Raw genomic sequence first — 14351 nt, 5'->3', positions numbered from 1 at the left:
CTGATCAGCCAACGTGGCCACCTTGCTTGAAAGGAAGGATGGAGCACCTCCAAACACGGGGATGCTGTCACCTATCTACTCGCTAACACACTGGAATGGCTTCAGAGCCAGGGGAAGTGAGGAGAAAGCCTCCAAATGATCCAAACCTCTGGGATTTTCAGGAAATAAGAGAACCTAAATGCAACTGAGACCCTGGCACCAGCTTTGCTCAAAACCCTGGGTTCTGCAGCAGCAGCATCACACGTTACGTTAGCAACTTCATGGACCACCCAACACCGCAGCCCCTTTGCATTAGGTACCACAGAATGGCTCACAGGAAAAGGTCTCTGCCCCACCAGGCTCACCCATTGATCCCTCTCTGCATGGGCAAGCTCATCCTTTCCCCCACATCCTCACTTTTTAGGCTGGAGCTCAGCCTCCCAGCCCCAGCTCCTTAGGACCAAACCAAGCATCCCTTGCAGCCACCGATGCACCCCTAAACCAGCACCTCCCCAAAGCCAGCCTATGGGGAAGCACAGCAAACGGGATTTGTTCACTGGGGCATCCCACATTCGCTACCTGAAGGCAGGGAATAAAACCACCTCATTAAAAACGTGCTTCGAGTCTATTATTGTATCTAGGACAAAGTGTTCCTTATTTTGGCACTCTATTTTATCCGAGCAAGCTCTTCAGAAACACTCACAAAGACTCATTTGTCTGGAACAGGCTCCTCGCTTCCCCCAGCATTGTAAAATCCATTCCTAGAGGTTGGGTTTGCCCCCACCCAGATGATGGGATGTCCCCATGGTCGGGTTTGTCATTAGGGCACGTCCCTCGTGCTCTGCGTGGCCAGCCCACAGGAGGAAGAGGATGGTCCAGAGCATCGCTGATGATGAACAGTATCTGAAGCAGGGAAGAACTTCGAAGCAGTGCTTCACAGGATCCAGTTTTGGGGGTGTGTTTGATACAAACACCTTCTAAAACGAGCCCCTGCCCTCCTGCCAGCTCCAATGGGCAGCGATGCAGTGAGAGAGAGGTGCAGTGACAGGGCTTTGGCATGGCTGAGAGGTGCAAGGTCTGGGCACAGATCCCCTGCCCGACTCCCAGCTGCTTCTGTCCCATGGGGGTTTCATGGCCATGTGGCTGCACAGATCCCAGTGGAGAGGTCATTGTCCCAAGGAGTTACACCCCCAATTCCCATTAAAGGGGACACATTCATCTCGGGCAAAGCACGTTACCAAGGTTGAGAGGGGTTTCTGTCAGGGGACACAAGCACATGCAAAACTATTGGGATTTCTCATCTTGGCTGCTCCAAAGACAATCCTAAATCACGCAAACTGACTGGTCAGAGGGACCCTGTTTGATGGCAGAGTCAGGGACATGCCCCAAGCAACACACCCACTTGCTAAGAAGTTATAACAGGACTAGAAAGTGAGATGGAACAAAGGCAAAGAGCAAAACCCCAACACAAAACCCAAGAGGAAACCCATCCGACTTTGGACCAGCCACATCCTCCCATGCACAGACAGGTCGCCAGGCCAAAACCACAGCTCCTGGTGCCCAGCAAAGACCTGAGCAGCTTTTCCTCAGGTGGTAGAACCGGTTACACCATCCTCGCAGGCTCCTTGGGAGGAAAACCCAGCTTGAGGATGGGTTTGGTTTCAGCTTGCATGGAAAAGCTGCTGCTTTCCGAAGCGCTGCGCACCCGTGTTCTCATCACCATCTATCAGCAGAAGGGATTCAACAGTGATGTGCTGGGCACAGAGCAGCAGCTCCCCGCAGCGCTGCTGCTCCTCCGCTAACGCCCGGCTCCAACAGACGGCCAAGGGGAAAGGTCTTGGGCTCGGCACAATGAATTCCCTGCTCCCACTCGGCGCCTCCCGCCCTCGGCTCTCCAAGCTGCAGCCAACACCAGCACCGATAACAGCCAAGCTGGCAGCTCCCGGGATCCCCAAGCCAGGGAGCAGGGATGCTCCCCAGAAGCTGCTGCCTCCAATGGCCTCAGCACAACGCCAAACTTTCCCAAAGTTGAATGGGGACCTCCACGAACCCCAGGGCGATCAGCACAATGCAATGAAGGGAAGGAGGAACCCGCACCCAGCAGGGTTCCTCGCTACAGACAATGCAAAGCATCTCCCCGGGGGTTATTTCCCCGTCTCCAGCATCCATGACCACCCTGCGGCTCCAAATGACACCCCTGAAGTTCCAAAGCTGGAGCGTGCCCCCTCTTTGCTATGGGGCTTTAGAAACCAGGATGCGCCCTTAGACTGCATCGGGCTCCTAAACCGCCTTTCCCCTTCCCAGGGAGCATCCTGCCCATCCTCACCTGCCTCAGGTGCCTCAGCAGCTCGGTGGCCTCCTCCTGCTTCCCCTGCTTCACCAGCACCAGCATGTCCTGGATCATGCAGATCCGCCGGTGGTAAGGGGGGAGGCTGCCCCCTCCGCCCTTCCCGAACTTCTCGCCGGACTTCACCACGAGGGAAGCGAGGAAATCCCCCCTTTCCCTGGGCGGCGCTTTCCTGCGGGGATGGGCCAGGGGGCTCTCGGCAGCGCTGCCCGCTTGGCAGCCCTTGGTCTGCTTGGTGCCCATCGTGTGTGGCCTTGGGGCTGCATGCAAGGGGGGGGTTGGGGGTGGAAGGCACGGAAGGGAGGGGGGGACACAAAGGGTTTGGGGGTGCAGAATGGGGGGGGGGATGGAGAGGATGCACAAGGGGATGCAGGGGGTGCACAGGGAGATGCACAAAGGGTTTGGGGGGACACAAAGGGATGCCCAGGAGGGCGGAGGGGATGCACAAGAGGTTTGGGGGTGCACAAGGAGGTAGGCAGGGGGATACACGAAGGGTTCAGGAGGTGCACAGGGAGATGCACAAGGGGTTTGGGGGGACACAAAGGGATGCCCAGGAGGGCGGAGGGGATGCACAAGAGGTTTGGGGGTGCACAGGGGGGATACAGGGGGAGATGCACAGAGGGATGCAGAAGGGGTTCCGGGGGTGCGGGACGGGGCTGGGCACCCCGGTATCCTAGCGGGGGGACCGGTACCCAGCGGCGGGGCTGCTCCGCTCCCGCGGGCGGAGGAGAGAACGGCTGCTCCCGGCGGAGAGGAGCCGCGCCTGGGCCCCGCCGCCCCGCTCCATCGCTGCGGGGCTGCGAGCGAGCAGCCGGGATCCGCGGGGGCTCCTTCTCTTCTGCCGGTCCCGGGCGGCGGCGGAGCGGTGAGCGCGGCCGGTGCTCAGCGCTGCAAAGCGGCGGCGGCTCCGCGCTGCCCCCCCCTCTCCTCTCGCTTCCTCCTCCCCTCGGTGCCTAGGGGTGGGGGGGTCCCCGAGGATGATGCGGGAGAACGGCCGCGACTTGGGGGCAACTGTTGCGCGGCGGGGGCTGCCCGGGAGGCGGCGCGGTGCGGCCGGGGGAGGGCCGGGGGCGGGCACCGTGCTCCGAGGCTGGGCTTGCGGAGGAAGCCGGAGCCGGACGGGGCTCTTCCTTCCTCCGGAGGGGATTGGGGCTGCAGCGGGGCTCGGCTGCTGCAGCGCACGGAGGCGGCGCGGGGTATCCCCGACGGGGGGGGTCCCGGTGCTTCTCACCCCAAAGGACCTGCGGGGACTCCCCCAGGGGGATGCCCCAGAGCGGGGCTCCCCCAGCTCCGGTTCTACCTGCGGTAAAACCTCCTGGTCCCCCCCTCACCCGCATCCCTGCCAGCAGCAGCCCCGGTGCGCATCTGGTGTCCTGCCGTCCCCATCCAAACCCATGCATCCCCGCATGCAGCCGCCCCTCCACGCTGCTCCTTCCAGCAGCTCCACATCCCGTATTCCATCGCTCCTTATCTTCCAGGCACTCCGCTGCTGGCAGGGTTTAGGGCACGGATTAAAGCTCTTGGATAAAGATCACGATGAGCAGCTCTTCCTGACAGGGACAGCTCACCTGCTGCAGGAGACACTGCTCAAGGAATGCCTGGGAAGGAGAAGCTTGGACTGATGAGGCCCCAGCAGGAGCCTCAGACCCTCTCCCAGTGCAAGGGGCTGTTTTGCAGCACTGACATGCAGCAAACTCTCCACCCTTATGCTTCTGCTTAGCTAGGGCAGGAGAAGCCCTACTGCAGCCCCTGTGCAGTACCTGGGCTGGGAGAGCATCTCCTGCAGCAGGAATGTGCTATTTGGGGCATTTTGCAACTGTGTTTGAATGAATCCCAAAGCAATAGGTGAGCACTTTTTGCTTCCTCTGCATCCTGTGCAACTGCACATCCCCAAACACACAAAAGCCATGGTAAGCTCATGAGTAAAAGGCAGCCCTCCCCAACAGCCAAATGGCTGGAGACCTCGTGTCACTGTTTCTATAACTCCAAAGACCGATTGATTTAATGCATTTCTATACATGGACCACAAGAACAACGCCACAAGGCCAGTTTCGAGCATCCTTGCTCACCATGAAGCTCCTCATGAGCACATGCAAAGGCCCCATGCCCACTCAGGGCAGCACAAACATCACCTCCAGGCTCGGCACTGGTGGCTCAATGGTACAAGACATTCAGGTCCCTCAGTGATGCTCCATCCCAGAGCATTATTCACTCCCACACCCTCAAAAGGGTCTCATCCAGCTGCAGACCCAACCTAACAGCAGCACTCCGCTTCCATGCCCACATGAGTTTCCATAGGCACTCAAGACACCCACCAGTGGCAAAAGGCCTGACCCCAGTGCTTGTGATGGGTTCTGCTAATGTCATCAGTGGCTCTGCAGCCAGTATGCATTTCTCCTTAGTGCAGATGTGTGCAAACTGCAGATCAGTTGAGGTCTGTCCAAGGGAGTTTGCCTTTGTTCCTCTGTCCACGCTCTTTCTGCTACCTAACATTAAGGATGTGTTAGGAAAGCCTGATGCTTTAGAAGAGAATAACTCCAGATTGAACCCATGACAGAGCATTTCTCCCCTTCCTTAAACTGAGATTTAAGAACATTCTCACTTCTACATTAAAAAGAACCCGCATCTTCCCAATGCATTTGGCAGAAGGCAGGGAACATCCGTACCGCATGAGTGAAGAACCTGATGGGATAAGCTGGAGTGCAGGATTCCAGCAGCCGATACCTCAACACAAGGACCTTTGTGCTCGGCTCCCCAGCACCCAGGTGTGGGCACCCAGTGCCAAACCGCTTTGCATGTGTGTGCACGTCTGCCTTTGGTTTCAGGTTAGTCACGGATGGAACGGGCTTCCTGCTTCCAGGAATCACTGCCTGCTCTCACTGGTAGATCACAGTCCAGTTACACTGCTCCCTCTCCAGCCCGCTCGTGTCATCCTTTGTGATGTGCTTCCTGGTGTCCTGCAGCAAACCCCTCTGTCCGTGTACTCACAGGCTGAGATGGGGCTTTCCAAAGGTAGCAAACCCCTTTCTGATCCCGGGTTCTGCCCAGGATTCCCATCCTAAATGGGAAAACGCACTCTGGACAAGTATGGTCCAATGTGGACCATGAGTTCTGCCTCACTGGCAGGCCATTTCTTGGTGGCTCATCTCTTGGTCTAAACCTCACACTTACTGTTTTCCATAGGGAATAGGAAAGAAACAGCCCCAAATCCAGGGAAATGCGTTTCATCACTCCCAAAACCTTTCCCACAACCAGGATGGGACCAAGCCACAGCAACTGCAAGCACCTGGAGCACCCCCAATCCCATCCATGTCTGTCCCTTCCCCAGGCATTCAAGGAGTTCAAAGCAGAGACTGAGCTCAGACCAAGCTCTCATCACGCTCTCTGCCTTGGGAGAGCAGCGCAGGACTTGCTTTTCCTTGATAGGGATGTGTCCTGGGTTTAGCAGCAGCAGTCATTTTTTCTCCTTCTTGGTAGCTGGTGCAGTGCTGTGTTTTGACTTTCGGGCTGGGAACAAAGCTGATAGAGGTGATGTTTTGGTTTGGCCAAGGACTTTGTGAGTCTCATGCTCTGCCAGGGAGGAGGGGAGGCCGGGAGGAAGCAGAGCCAGGACACCTGACCCAAACTGACCAAAGAGGTACACACCCTGAAATTCTGAGCAATTCTACTGCAGCAGAAGGAAGCGGGGATGCTTCATGCAGCATCCTTGACCAACCCATTTCACCTCCAGATCCCCCATTCCCCTTACAAAGCAGGCTCACTGCGGGGCCTCTCCTCCACCACCCTGGGGAGCACAAGAGGAGGTCCCTGTGGTACTCCTTCATGTACCTTTTAACACAACCCCAACCCAGCACAGGCTGTGTTCATCCCCTGAGAGCACACGGGGGCTGTTCTGGGGTTTGGAGGGATTTTGGAGGGGGGTTGGGTGTTTGGTTGCCTTTTTGAGCTATTTTTGCCACTAACAACTGTTCAATCACGGAGCCCAATCAGAAGAAAAACATCTGGTGGATGCCAGAAGCACACCCTCAACCAAAAGGGGGTGAATGGAGCCCTCTGCAACCGCACTGACCCCTCTGGAGCAGAGGGGAGCAGGGTCAGCCCACAGTCCCCATGTGCACTGGATCCATGCACGTGCTCCGTGCTCCAGAGGCTCTTCCATAACCCCACATTGTGCAGATTCACCTCTCTCCTCCCAGATTTCCCATGCAAAATCTGCCCAAACCCTTCACCCTGAGCACACACAGAAATACTTAAGCTGCCGGAAGCAATCCATCTTCCCTTCACGTGATGCCTCCAGCTTCTTTCCCACTCCACAAGCTGGATGCTGTGTTTATAAAGCCAGAAAGGCTGTTTACACACCGGCTAGGACTTGTTTAGCAAGAGGTTAAAGCTGCCAAATCTTTTCCTGGAGTCATCCTGAAACCCACCCTTTGCTGTCCCTGCAGCAGGAATGAGAGGGCTTGGGGAGCTCTGCGCACTTTGGGCTGTAGGGAGAGTTCTTGCCTTGGGATGCTTTAGCAGTGTCAAAGATCAGTGGGTGTTTTAATGGAGAGCTCTCTTTCTGTACCACAGCAAGGGAGGCAGCTACTTCTAATGTGGATTTGGGAGTCAAAACTCTGGGGGTGAATGCTGAAGATAGCATCATGCTGCAGAGCTACATCCCCTCCCATGCTCTGGTACCCATCCGTAACGGGATGCAGAGCCGCATCCCCTCCCATGCTCTGGTACCCATCCGTAACAGGATGCAGAGCCGCATCCCCTCCCATGCTCTGGTACCCATCCGTAACGGGATGCAGAGCCGCATCCCCTCCCATGCTCTGGTACCCATCCGTAACGGGATGCAGAGCCACATCCCCTCCCATGCTCTGGTACCCATCCGTAACGGGATGCAGAGCCGCATCCCCTCCCATGCTCTGGTACCCATCCGTAACGGGATGCAGAGCCGCATCCCCTCCCATGCTCTGGTACCCATCCGTAACGGGATGCAGAGCCGCATCCCCTCCCATGCTCTGGTACCCATCCGTAACGGGATGCAGAGCCGCATCCCCTCCCATGCTCTGGTACCCATCCGTAACGGGATGCAGAGCCGCATCCCCTCCCATGCTCTGGTACCCATCCGTAACGGGATGCAGAGCCGCATCCCCTCCCATGCTCTGGTACCCATCCGTAACGGGATGCAGAGCCGCATCCCCTCCCATGCTCTGGTACCCATCCGTAACGGGATGCAGAGCCGCATCCCCTCCCATGCTCTGGTACCCATCCGTAACGGGATGTAGAGCCGCATCCCCCTCCCATGCTCTGGTACCCATCCGTAACAGGATGCAGAGCCGCATCCCCTCCCATGCTCTGGTACCCATCCTTAGCGGGATGCAGGCACCCAGCAGTGCTATAGGGGTTCATGCAGTGATGAAGGGATGAAGGACTGGTTGCTGCCTGTTGGGAGAGGTGAATCACTTGGAAGGGGACATCCAACCAGGACCAGCCCCGTGCCTGGGAAGCGCAGTGCCAGGATCGCATCCATCCCTCCCGGAGAAGCCGGAGCGGGAAGCGAGCGCGGCGCCTGGCTGGAGCCAAGAGCCACCACGAGGCAGCTTGACTCACGCTCCTGATGGTTTCCAAATGCTTCCCAGCATCCAGCAGTGACTTGAAGATGGATGCTTTGGAGGGGCTGACCCCATCCATTGCTGCCACAGCCCAGAGCCGAGTGCGTTTGGCCTTGGGAATAGGGGCCATCACTTACAACATGAGTTGATCGAGTCCATTCTGCACATGCCCGTGTCACTGGATTAAACACTCTGGTTTCTGCTCTCCAATTCCTGCTCAGGGTGAATGCCTGTTTGACCATCATCTGCTGCTCCAGGACCCAGAGCTCAGTGTCTGAGACCGTAAAAGCATCATGGAACCACAGACTGGTTTGGGTTGGAAGGGACCTTAAGGTTAATCCAGCTCCAACCCCTGCCACAGGCAGGGGCACCTTCCATTAGAACAGGATGCTCCAAGCCCCTGTATCCAGCCTGGCCTTGAACACTGCCACTGGCCACTGAACCTTTAGAGGAGGAACAAAACCACCTCCATCCACTCGAGCTACTGGGGCTGAGCAGGAGCTGAACCTGGGGGTTGTTTATCAGGAACAAACGAACAAATAGCAAATCCTATTTGTGCAAAGCTGCTTAAATAAACCCTGTGTTTGGAGCCTTCCGTTTGCCCAGTGCAGGGCCTGGGGTGTTTTGCTGCTAAGGGTGAGGGGAAAGGCAAGTTTCCAGCCTGGATTTGCCATTCAGCCTCGGCCCCCAAGGCTGGCATTGAAATATGCAGCTCTCCAGGCTTAAAACAGTAAAGAAATGGGAATTTCTAAGCTCTGGTACCTGCTGCTTAATGGAGCCTGAAAGGAAAAAGAATGCAGATGGAGAGGGGAAGGCAACAAATAAATCCTCATCATTTCATCTCCCTTATGGGCTGTGTATGCTCATTGACTGATGTGGCCTCACTGAGCTGGGCTGGCATCACAGGCTTTATCTAGGATGAAGGAACTAATTTCTGGCCATGTGAAAGGAGCAAGAAATCCAAGCTTATAACTTCTATGGGGTTATAACATTCTCAGTTATGAGAAGCAAATTCCACCATGTGCAGCACGATGCAGCCTTAATTTAACTGCAGAATTCAGCTTTAACCTTCCCATTTTAGCATTGTTAGAGCTGAAGAGCTCCATATTCTATTCAGAGGGAAGAGTGGCATGCTTTCCCAAGACCCCCAGCATGGACTGCCCCAAGAGCTGGACATTCCCAAAGCGATGCTGTGGTCCAGCTCAGGCACCTTCTCTATTCACAGAGCTGAAAAGACCCTTCTTTGGGGAAGGAATGAGTCTATTGTGTTTGCACTTCCAATCTCTCCAGCGTGGGGTAAAGCTGACCTAAATCCAAGACTTCCTGACCACAGAGAGGCTTAAACCACTCGTTTCTTTCCAACCTGGAGTAAAAAGTGGGTAGTTTCAAAGCAAGAATTAGAAATCATAGTTTTCAGTCACTGGCATAAGGAAAACTCATGTTCTTATTGGGTTACTGTGACAGTGATCAGAAAGAAGGTGGCTGATACCAGTGTTACACTGTGGTTCCCTTCAATAATACATTTCCTTCTTTGTCCTCTCTTTTGGGGAGGGTCCAGGGATGAACCTGGGACGATGCCACTTCCTAAGCTGCCCTAACAAGGTCTGCAGAGGGGCAAACCTCACTGGGAAGCCTTGTCCATGGGTTAAAACAGGCAATGAACCCCACCTTGCATCATGCACCACACAAGCAGTGAGATTCCATCCCGTTTCATTGGCATCATCGAGCACTTTGGGGTCATTGCAGCCAGGAAGGGTGATGTGAGTCAGGCCGAGCTGAGCCAGCATCATGTGCTTGTGTGATAGGAAACACAGCGTGTTTAAGAGGGAATTGCAGAGCAACCCCAAGGGCTTGTGGGGTCAGAGCCCCCCATCCCCTCCCATCACAGTGGGGGGCTTTGTGAAGCCAAACCTAGCTTTAGACCATAGAAAATGGATTGATTCAGGCAGTAAAATCCCGGTGTTCCCTCAGTCTTGTCCCTGAGCACATCCAGAGGGAATCAGCCCTAATTCCCAGCCAAGATGCCCAAGATCCCCCCATTAATACACAGTGGGTCTGGCACAGATTAACCTCATTGGTGAGCACTCCCCTTCATCCTCTGGTCACCCCAAAGGCTCAGAACCCAGGATTTCCCTATCCCAGCCTGGCCAAGAAGCCCAGATCCAGGTGCTCAGCCCCTCAGGCTTGTCTGTGTTCCAAAGCCCCATTCCCATTAACCAGCACTAAACAAGGGGCTGGTGAAGGCTTTTGTATAAGACGTTTGTTTCCTGGGAAGAGGGGGAAGGGAAACAGCTTAAAGCCTGCCTTGGGATGCAGGAATAATCCAGCCCAGATGGGAAATGTGCTCATAAAGGGAAGATGTTAAATACAAAACAACTGTGGGGGGGATGCAGAAGGGCAGGAATGGAAGGGAAGAAGCGAGGGCAGCGCCTCTTGCAGCCTTCATGCTGCAGGTGATACCCACGGAAGCCAAAATCCACCTCTCCCGTCTTTGCTTTCAATCTTCCAACAGCACAAACAGGATCACTCCCTCACTGTGACAAGCAGAGGGATGACAAGAAAACAACAGCAGAAACCACCTGATGAAGGTAAAGAGGGGGAAAGAAACTGCAGCTTTCTTAAGGAAGAAGGAGAAACAGGGCTAGAGGAAGAGGATGCAGGTGAGGAGCCCCTTCCCCGTCATAGATGGGAGCAACAACAGATTAAGGCACTTTAGAAAGGAAAGAGGAGCCATAACCCAAAACACAGACCTAAAACCTGTGGGATTAGGAATATAGAAGGGAATTAGGGAATATAGAAGCAGTGCTGAGAAGCGTGGATCTGCTTTCCCTTTGCCTTAGGGCCCCTGCTGCAGCATTGCTCAGCATCGCAGTGGTACCCCGTGCAACATGAATGTACTTCAAGGTTAGGACATCGTTTTTGAATGCAGCGATTGAACTTAACCTCAGAGCAGTAACCAGGAATAGCCACCAGCAAAGAAATTACCTTAAATTAACAACATCAACCTTGAAAGCATCACAGAAATCAACCACTGACGGGTCAGGCCTTCATCCTGCCCCAACAGACTCAACACAGAGGCTCCATCCCCTCCCCAGTGCAGACCTGGGTGTGTGAGTGAGAGCCCAGTGGAGCTAATTCCATCCATGGAGGCATGGAGCTGCCTGTAACTTAGATACTAGGCTTAGAAGTCAGGTCCTACATCCACCACAGCAGGTATCCTGACTTGGGATGCTCTGTATCAGCACTGCACAAAGCTATGACAGCCCCAGAAAGTAACCACTGAGCTGCCCACTCCCATTGGACACACAGCACTTCCCACCCCATTCATCCATGAACGTTAAATGATCCCTAAACGCAGATCCCACAGACCAATCCAGAGACTCCAAAGGGATTTCTGGCTCAAATGATGGTTCTGGCTCTGCTCAGGGGGCTCTTCTCTCTTGTGGCTTTGGTAGCAGATAAATCCATCACATTGCTTTGTCTTTATGTCAGCATCAACACACACAGAGAGCCATTTGACATGGAGCAGATCCCTGTCTTTCCACATGGGATGGATTAGTGACTCACCCTCTGAGAGCCCAAGAAGTTAAACTGAACTCCTCTAACACCTCCCTGGCCTCGTCTCCATGGGGTTCAAACAGACCCACACACATTTCCATTTGCCAGAAGGAAAAGCAGCCCCTGCTCACCCTCACCATGGAGAAGGCTGGTGATGAGGTGGATGGACGGTCAGTTCAGAGGATGGTTTCCCATTTCCAGGAATGGGCTCTCCCCCAGCCATGCCAAAGGTTTCAGCCTCATTACAACAGCAGGGACCCCACAGGCTTGTGGCTGGAAGGGCCCTATTGCAGGGAAATGAGCAGGGGGATGCCCAGCGCAGCCTCTCCCTATGGAAAGGGCAGCAGGGGGGATGTTTCTTGGCAGCGAAGTACCATCTGGTTTTGCAGTCAATGGCGTGTGCATGGGCAAAGCTGTGCCACGTGAAGTGAGGGTGGAAGCAGCAGCGTTTGGCATCACTAAGACACCTCAGAAGGGACAGATCACACTGGGGAAACCTCTCTTTATAGAGACACAGCAGCTCCTGAGCACACTGTGCTTCCAACATGAACATCTCAGTCTCCCCTCAGGCAGGTTCAAGCCATTCCCCTTGGCCTGTCCCTACAGGCCCTTGTTCCAGGTTTCCTGCAGCCCCTTTAGGCACTGGAGCTGCTCTAAGGTCTCCCCTTCAGGAGCCTTCTCTTCTCCAGGCTGCCCCAGCCCAGCTCTCTCAGCCTGGCTCCAGAGCAGAGCTGCTCCAGCCCTGGCAGCATCTCCATGACCACCTCTGACCAAGCCCACGCAAACACCTGAACCAAGAAACCACTCGGGAACATCAAGGGGTAGGGCTGGAAAACTGCTGCTGTTCGAACACCTTTCATCCCGTCCTAAACGAATTCCGCGCTCCAGTTTTAAGGGGTCCACAACATGACAAGGAAACACGAGGCAGGGATGGGACCAGCCCGTCCTTCCTTGCCCGATGGATTCAGGAGGCGCAGCCCCGAGCCCCGCTCCCAGCGGTCCAAGACCGGGCTCTTGTCGCCACCTACCGGTGCCTCCTGGGGTAGCAGCCCCGCTCCCAGCCCCGCTTCCCCATCCGGCAGCTTTCACTTTGCCCCAATGCCGCACGTTATTTTCTATGCTCTTCCTTCACAGGGAAGAATTTCCGTGGAATTCTTCCTTTTCCAGCTGTCTGCTCCATCTCCGAGCCTTAACGAACACAACCAGGCCTTCAGGAGGGGGAAGATCAATGATGGGGGCACACTCAGCCACCCACATTGCTCCAAGCCCTTCAGCAAGCCCCTAAACCATTGACCACCATTTCCTAACGCTCTTTGAGCTCTCTCTGAAGCCCAGCTTTGCCTCACAACACCAAAGGAACACCCCTACAGCCACCCCACCACCACCGTCCCTGCAAGGGACTGAGACTCACCAAGGCCAGAGGAATCCAGTAGCTCCAGTGCAGCCTGTTCACCTCCAAGGGGTTACTCCATTGCACCCAAGCCATCCATTTACTGCTGGAAATCCCTCTCTGGGGTCCCCTGGGGGAACAGGTAACCCCACTGACCAGCAGGGATTGCCATATGGTAACTGCCCTGCTCAACCTCAGCCTCTCACTGCTGAAGTGAGGAGCACTCAGGGGTGATTGGTATCTGCTGTGCTTGGTGACCTCACACCCTGCTTCAGCTGTGCAGGACCAGGGCTCCAACGCACCTGCCTCTGATTTAGGCCTTCTAGAAGTTTCCAATTGTGTTCATTACAGGGCTCCAGGGTGAAATGGGCACAAGGACATAAAGGGTTTTACAAGGACGTAATGGGTTTAACTGTGTTTTTCAGGCTCTCACCTTCCCTGAGTTGCTCCTGGGCTCTCATCCCTTCCCTACAGAGAAAACAACTTCATGGTGTACTTCATATCAAGACCTTAGAGATTATATTGCTGTAACACCTCCTCCTGATAGACGACAGAGGCCATTAACAGAAGGGATCTTTTCAAAGAACAGATGATAACATCATGTATTGTGAAATGGTTTATCCCCAGACGTTAATAAGGTCCATGAAAAAGCTGGTCTATGGCTTGTTCTACTCTTTTTGCAGCTATAGATTGTACCTTATGTTGCTAGGACATGTAGGGACAGGCCAAGGGGAATGGCTTGAACCTGCCAGAGGGGAGACTGAGCTGAGCTCTTAGGCAGAAGCTCTTCCCTGTGAGGGTGCTGAGGCGCTGGCACAGGGTGCCCAGAGAAGCTGTGGCTGCCCCATCCCTGGCAGTGTTCAAGGCCAGGTTGGACACAGAGGCTTGGAGCAAGCTGCTCCAGTGGAAGGGGTCCCTGCCTGTGGCAGGGGTTGGGAATGGATGAGCTTTAAGGTCCCTTCAACCCAAACCATTCCATGATCCTATTTGTTTCATCAAGGTGCAGGAGTCACGCTGCGAGGAGCTAACAATAAAGAGGGCACAAGGAAATCCCTGCTTAGGTCCCAGCCGTTTCTTGAACATCCTGTAAAGGAACACCTTCAGAAGGTAAATAGGGAATACAGGTTCTGCTGGGTGGCCTGGCAGGTTAGGACAGAACCTCCTCCTCCTCCTTGCAGCAGCATGGTCAATCAGACGCATTTTCTAGGCAGAGGATAAATGACTTCCATCAGTAAAAGCCACAGCACTTGGAGCTGGAAAAGCCCTTTGTAAAGGAGAAACAGCCCTACAAACACAAAGGCAGCTCAAGTCACCCCAAAAGGAACCTTGATCTCCTGAGAGCCTTGCACCTTGCTGCTCAGCACATCTATTTGTTCAGTGGAGCTGGGGTTAACAGACTCCTCAAGGTCAGCTGGGGAAAGCAAACAGGAAGGATACCCAGTTAATGGATACCTCAGAGCAGCCTTTGTGTGGG

General features: G+C 54.8%; 1 protein-coding gene across 2 annotated transcripts in view; it reads right to left on the bottom strand.

Moving 5' to 3' along the window:
• LRRC75A (leucine rich repeat containing 75A) overlaps nt 1-13055 on the bottom strand; it is a 70387-nt gene extending 57332 nt beyond the window's left edge. Inside the window, exon 1 of one of the 2 annotated variants that reach the window (XM_061363395.1) lies at nt 12899-13055. In XM_061363395.1, the coding sequence (XP_061219379.1) occupies nt 12899-12973 (75 nt within the window). In that variant the 5' untranslated portion in view covers nt 12974-13055. Of the gene's footprint in view, nt 1-2305; nt 2575-12898 lie in introns of those variants that run through there. The other variant, XM_061363394.1, reaches the window with a different exon arrangement.
• Between the last annotated feature and the right edge of the window lie 1296 nt (nt 13056-14351).

This window comes from Neopsephotus bourkii, unplaced genomic scaffold, assembly GCF_033783945.1.
Source record: "Neopsephotus bourkii isolate Nb327-2 ecotype Australia unplaced genomic scaffold, CSIRO-AGI_Nbou_v1 NB_1154, whole genome shotgun sequence".
In the NCBI taxonomy this organism is placed as follows: Eukaryota; Metazoa; Chordata; class Aves; order Psittaciformes; family Psittacidae; genus Neopsephotus; species Neopsephotus bourkii.
The sequence above is the reverse complement of the archived record's forward strand: the minus strand, read 5'-3'. Positions and strand labels throughout refer to the sequence as shown.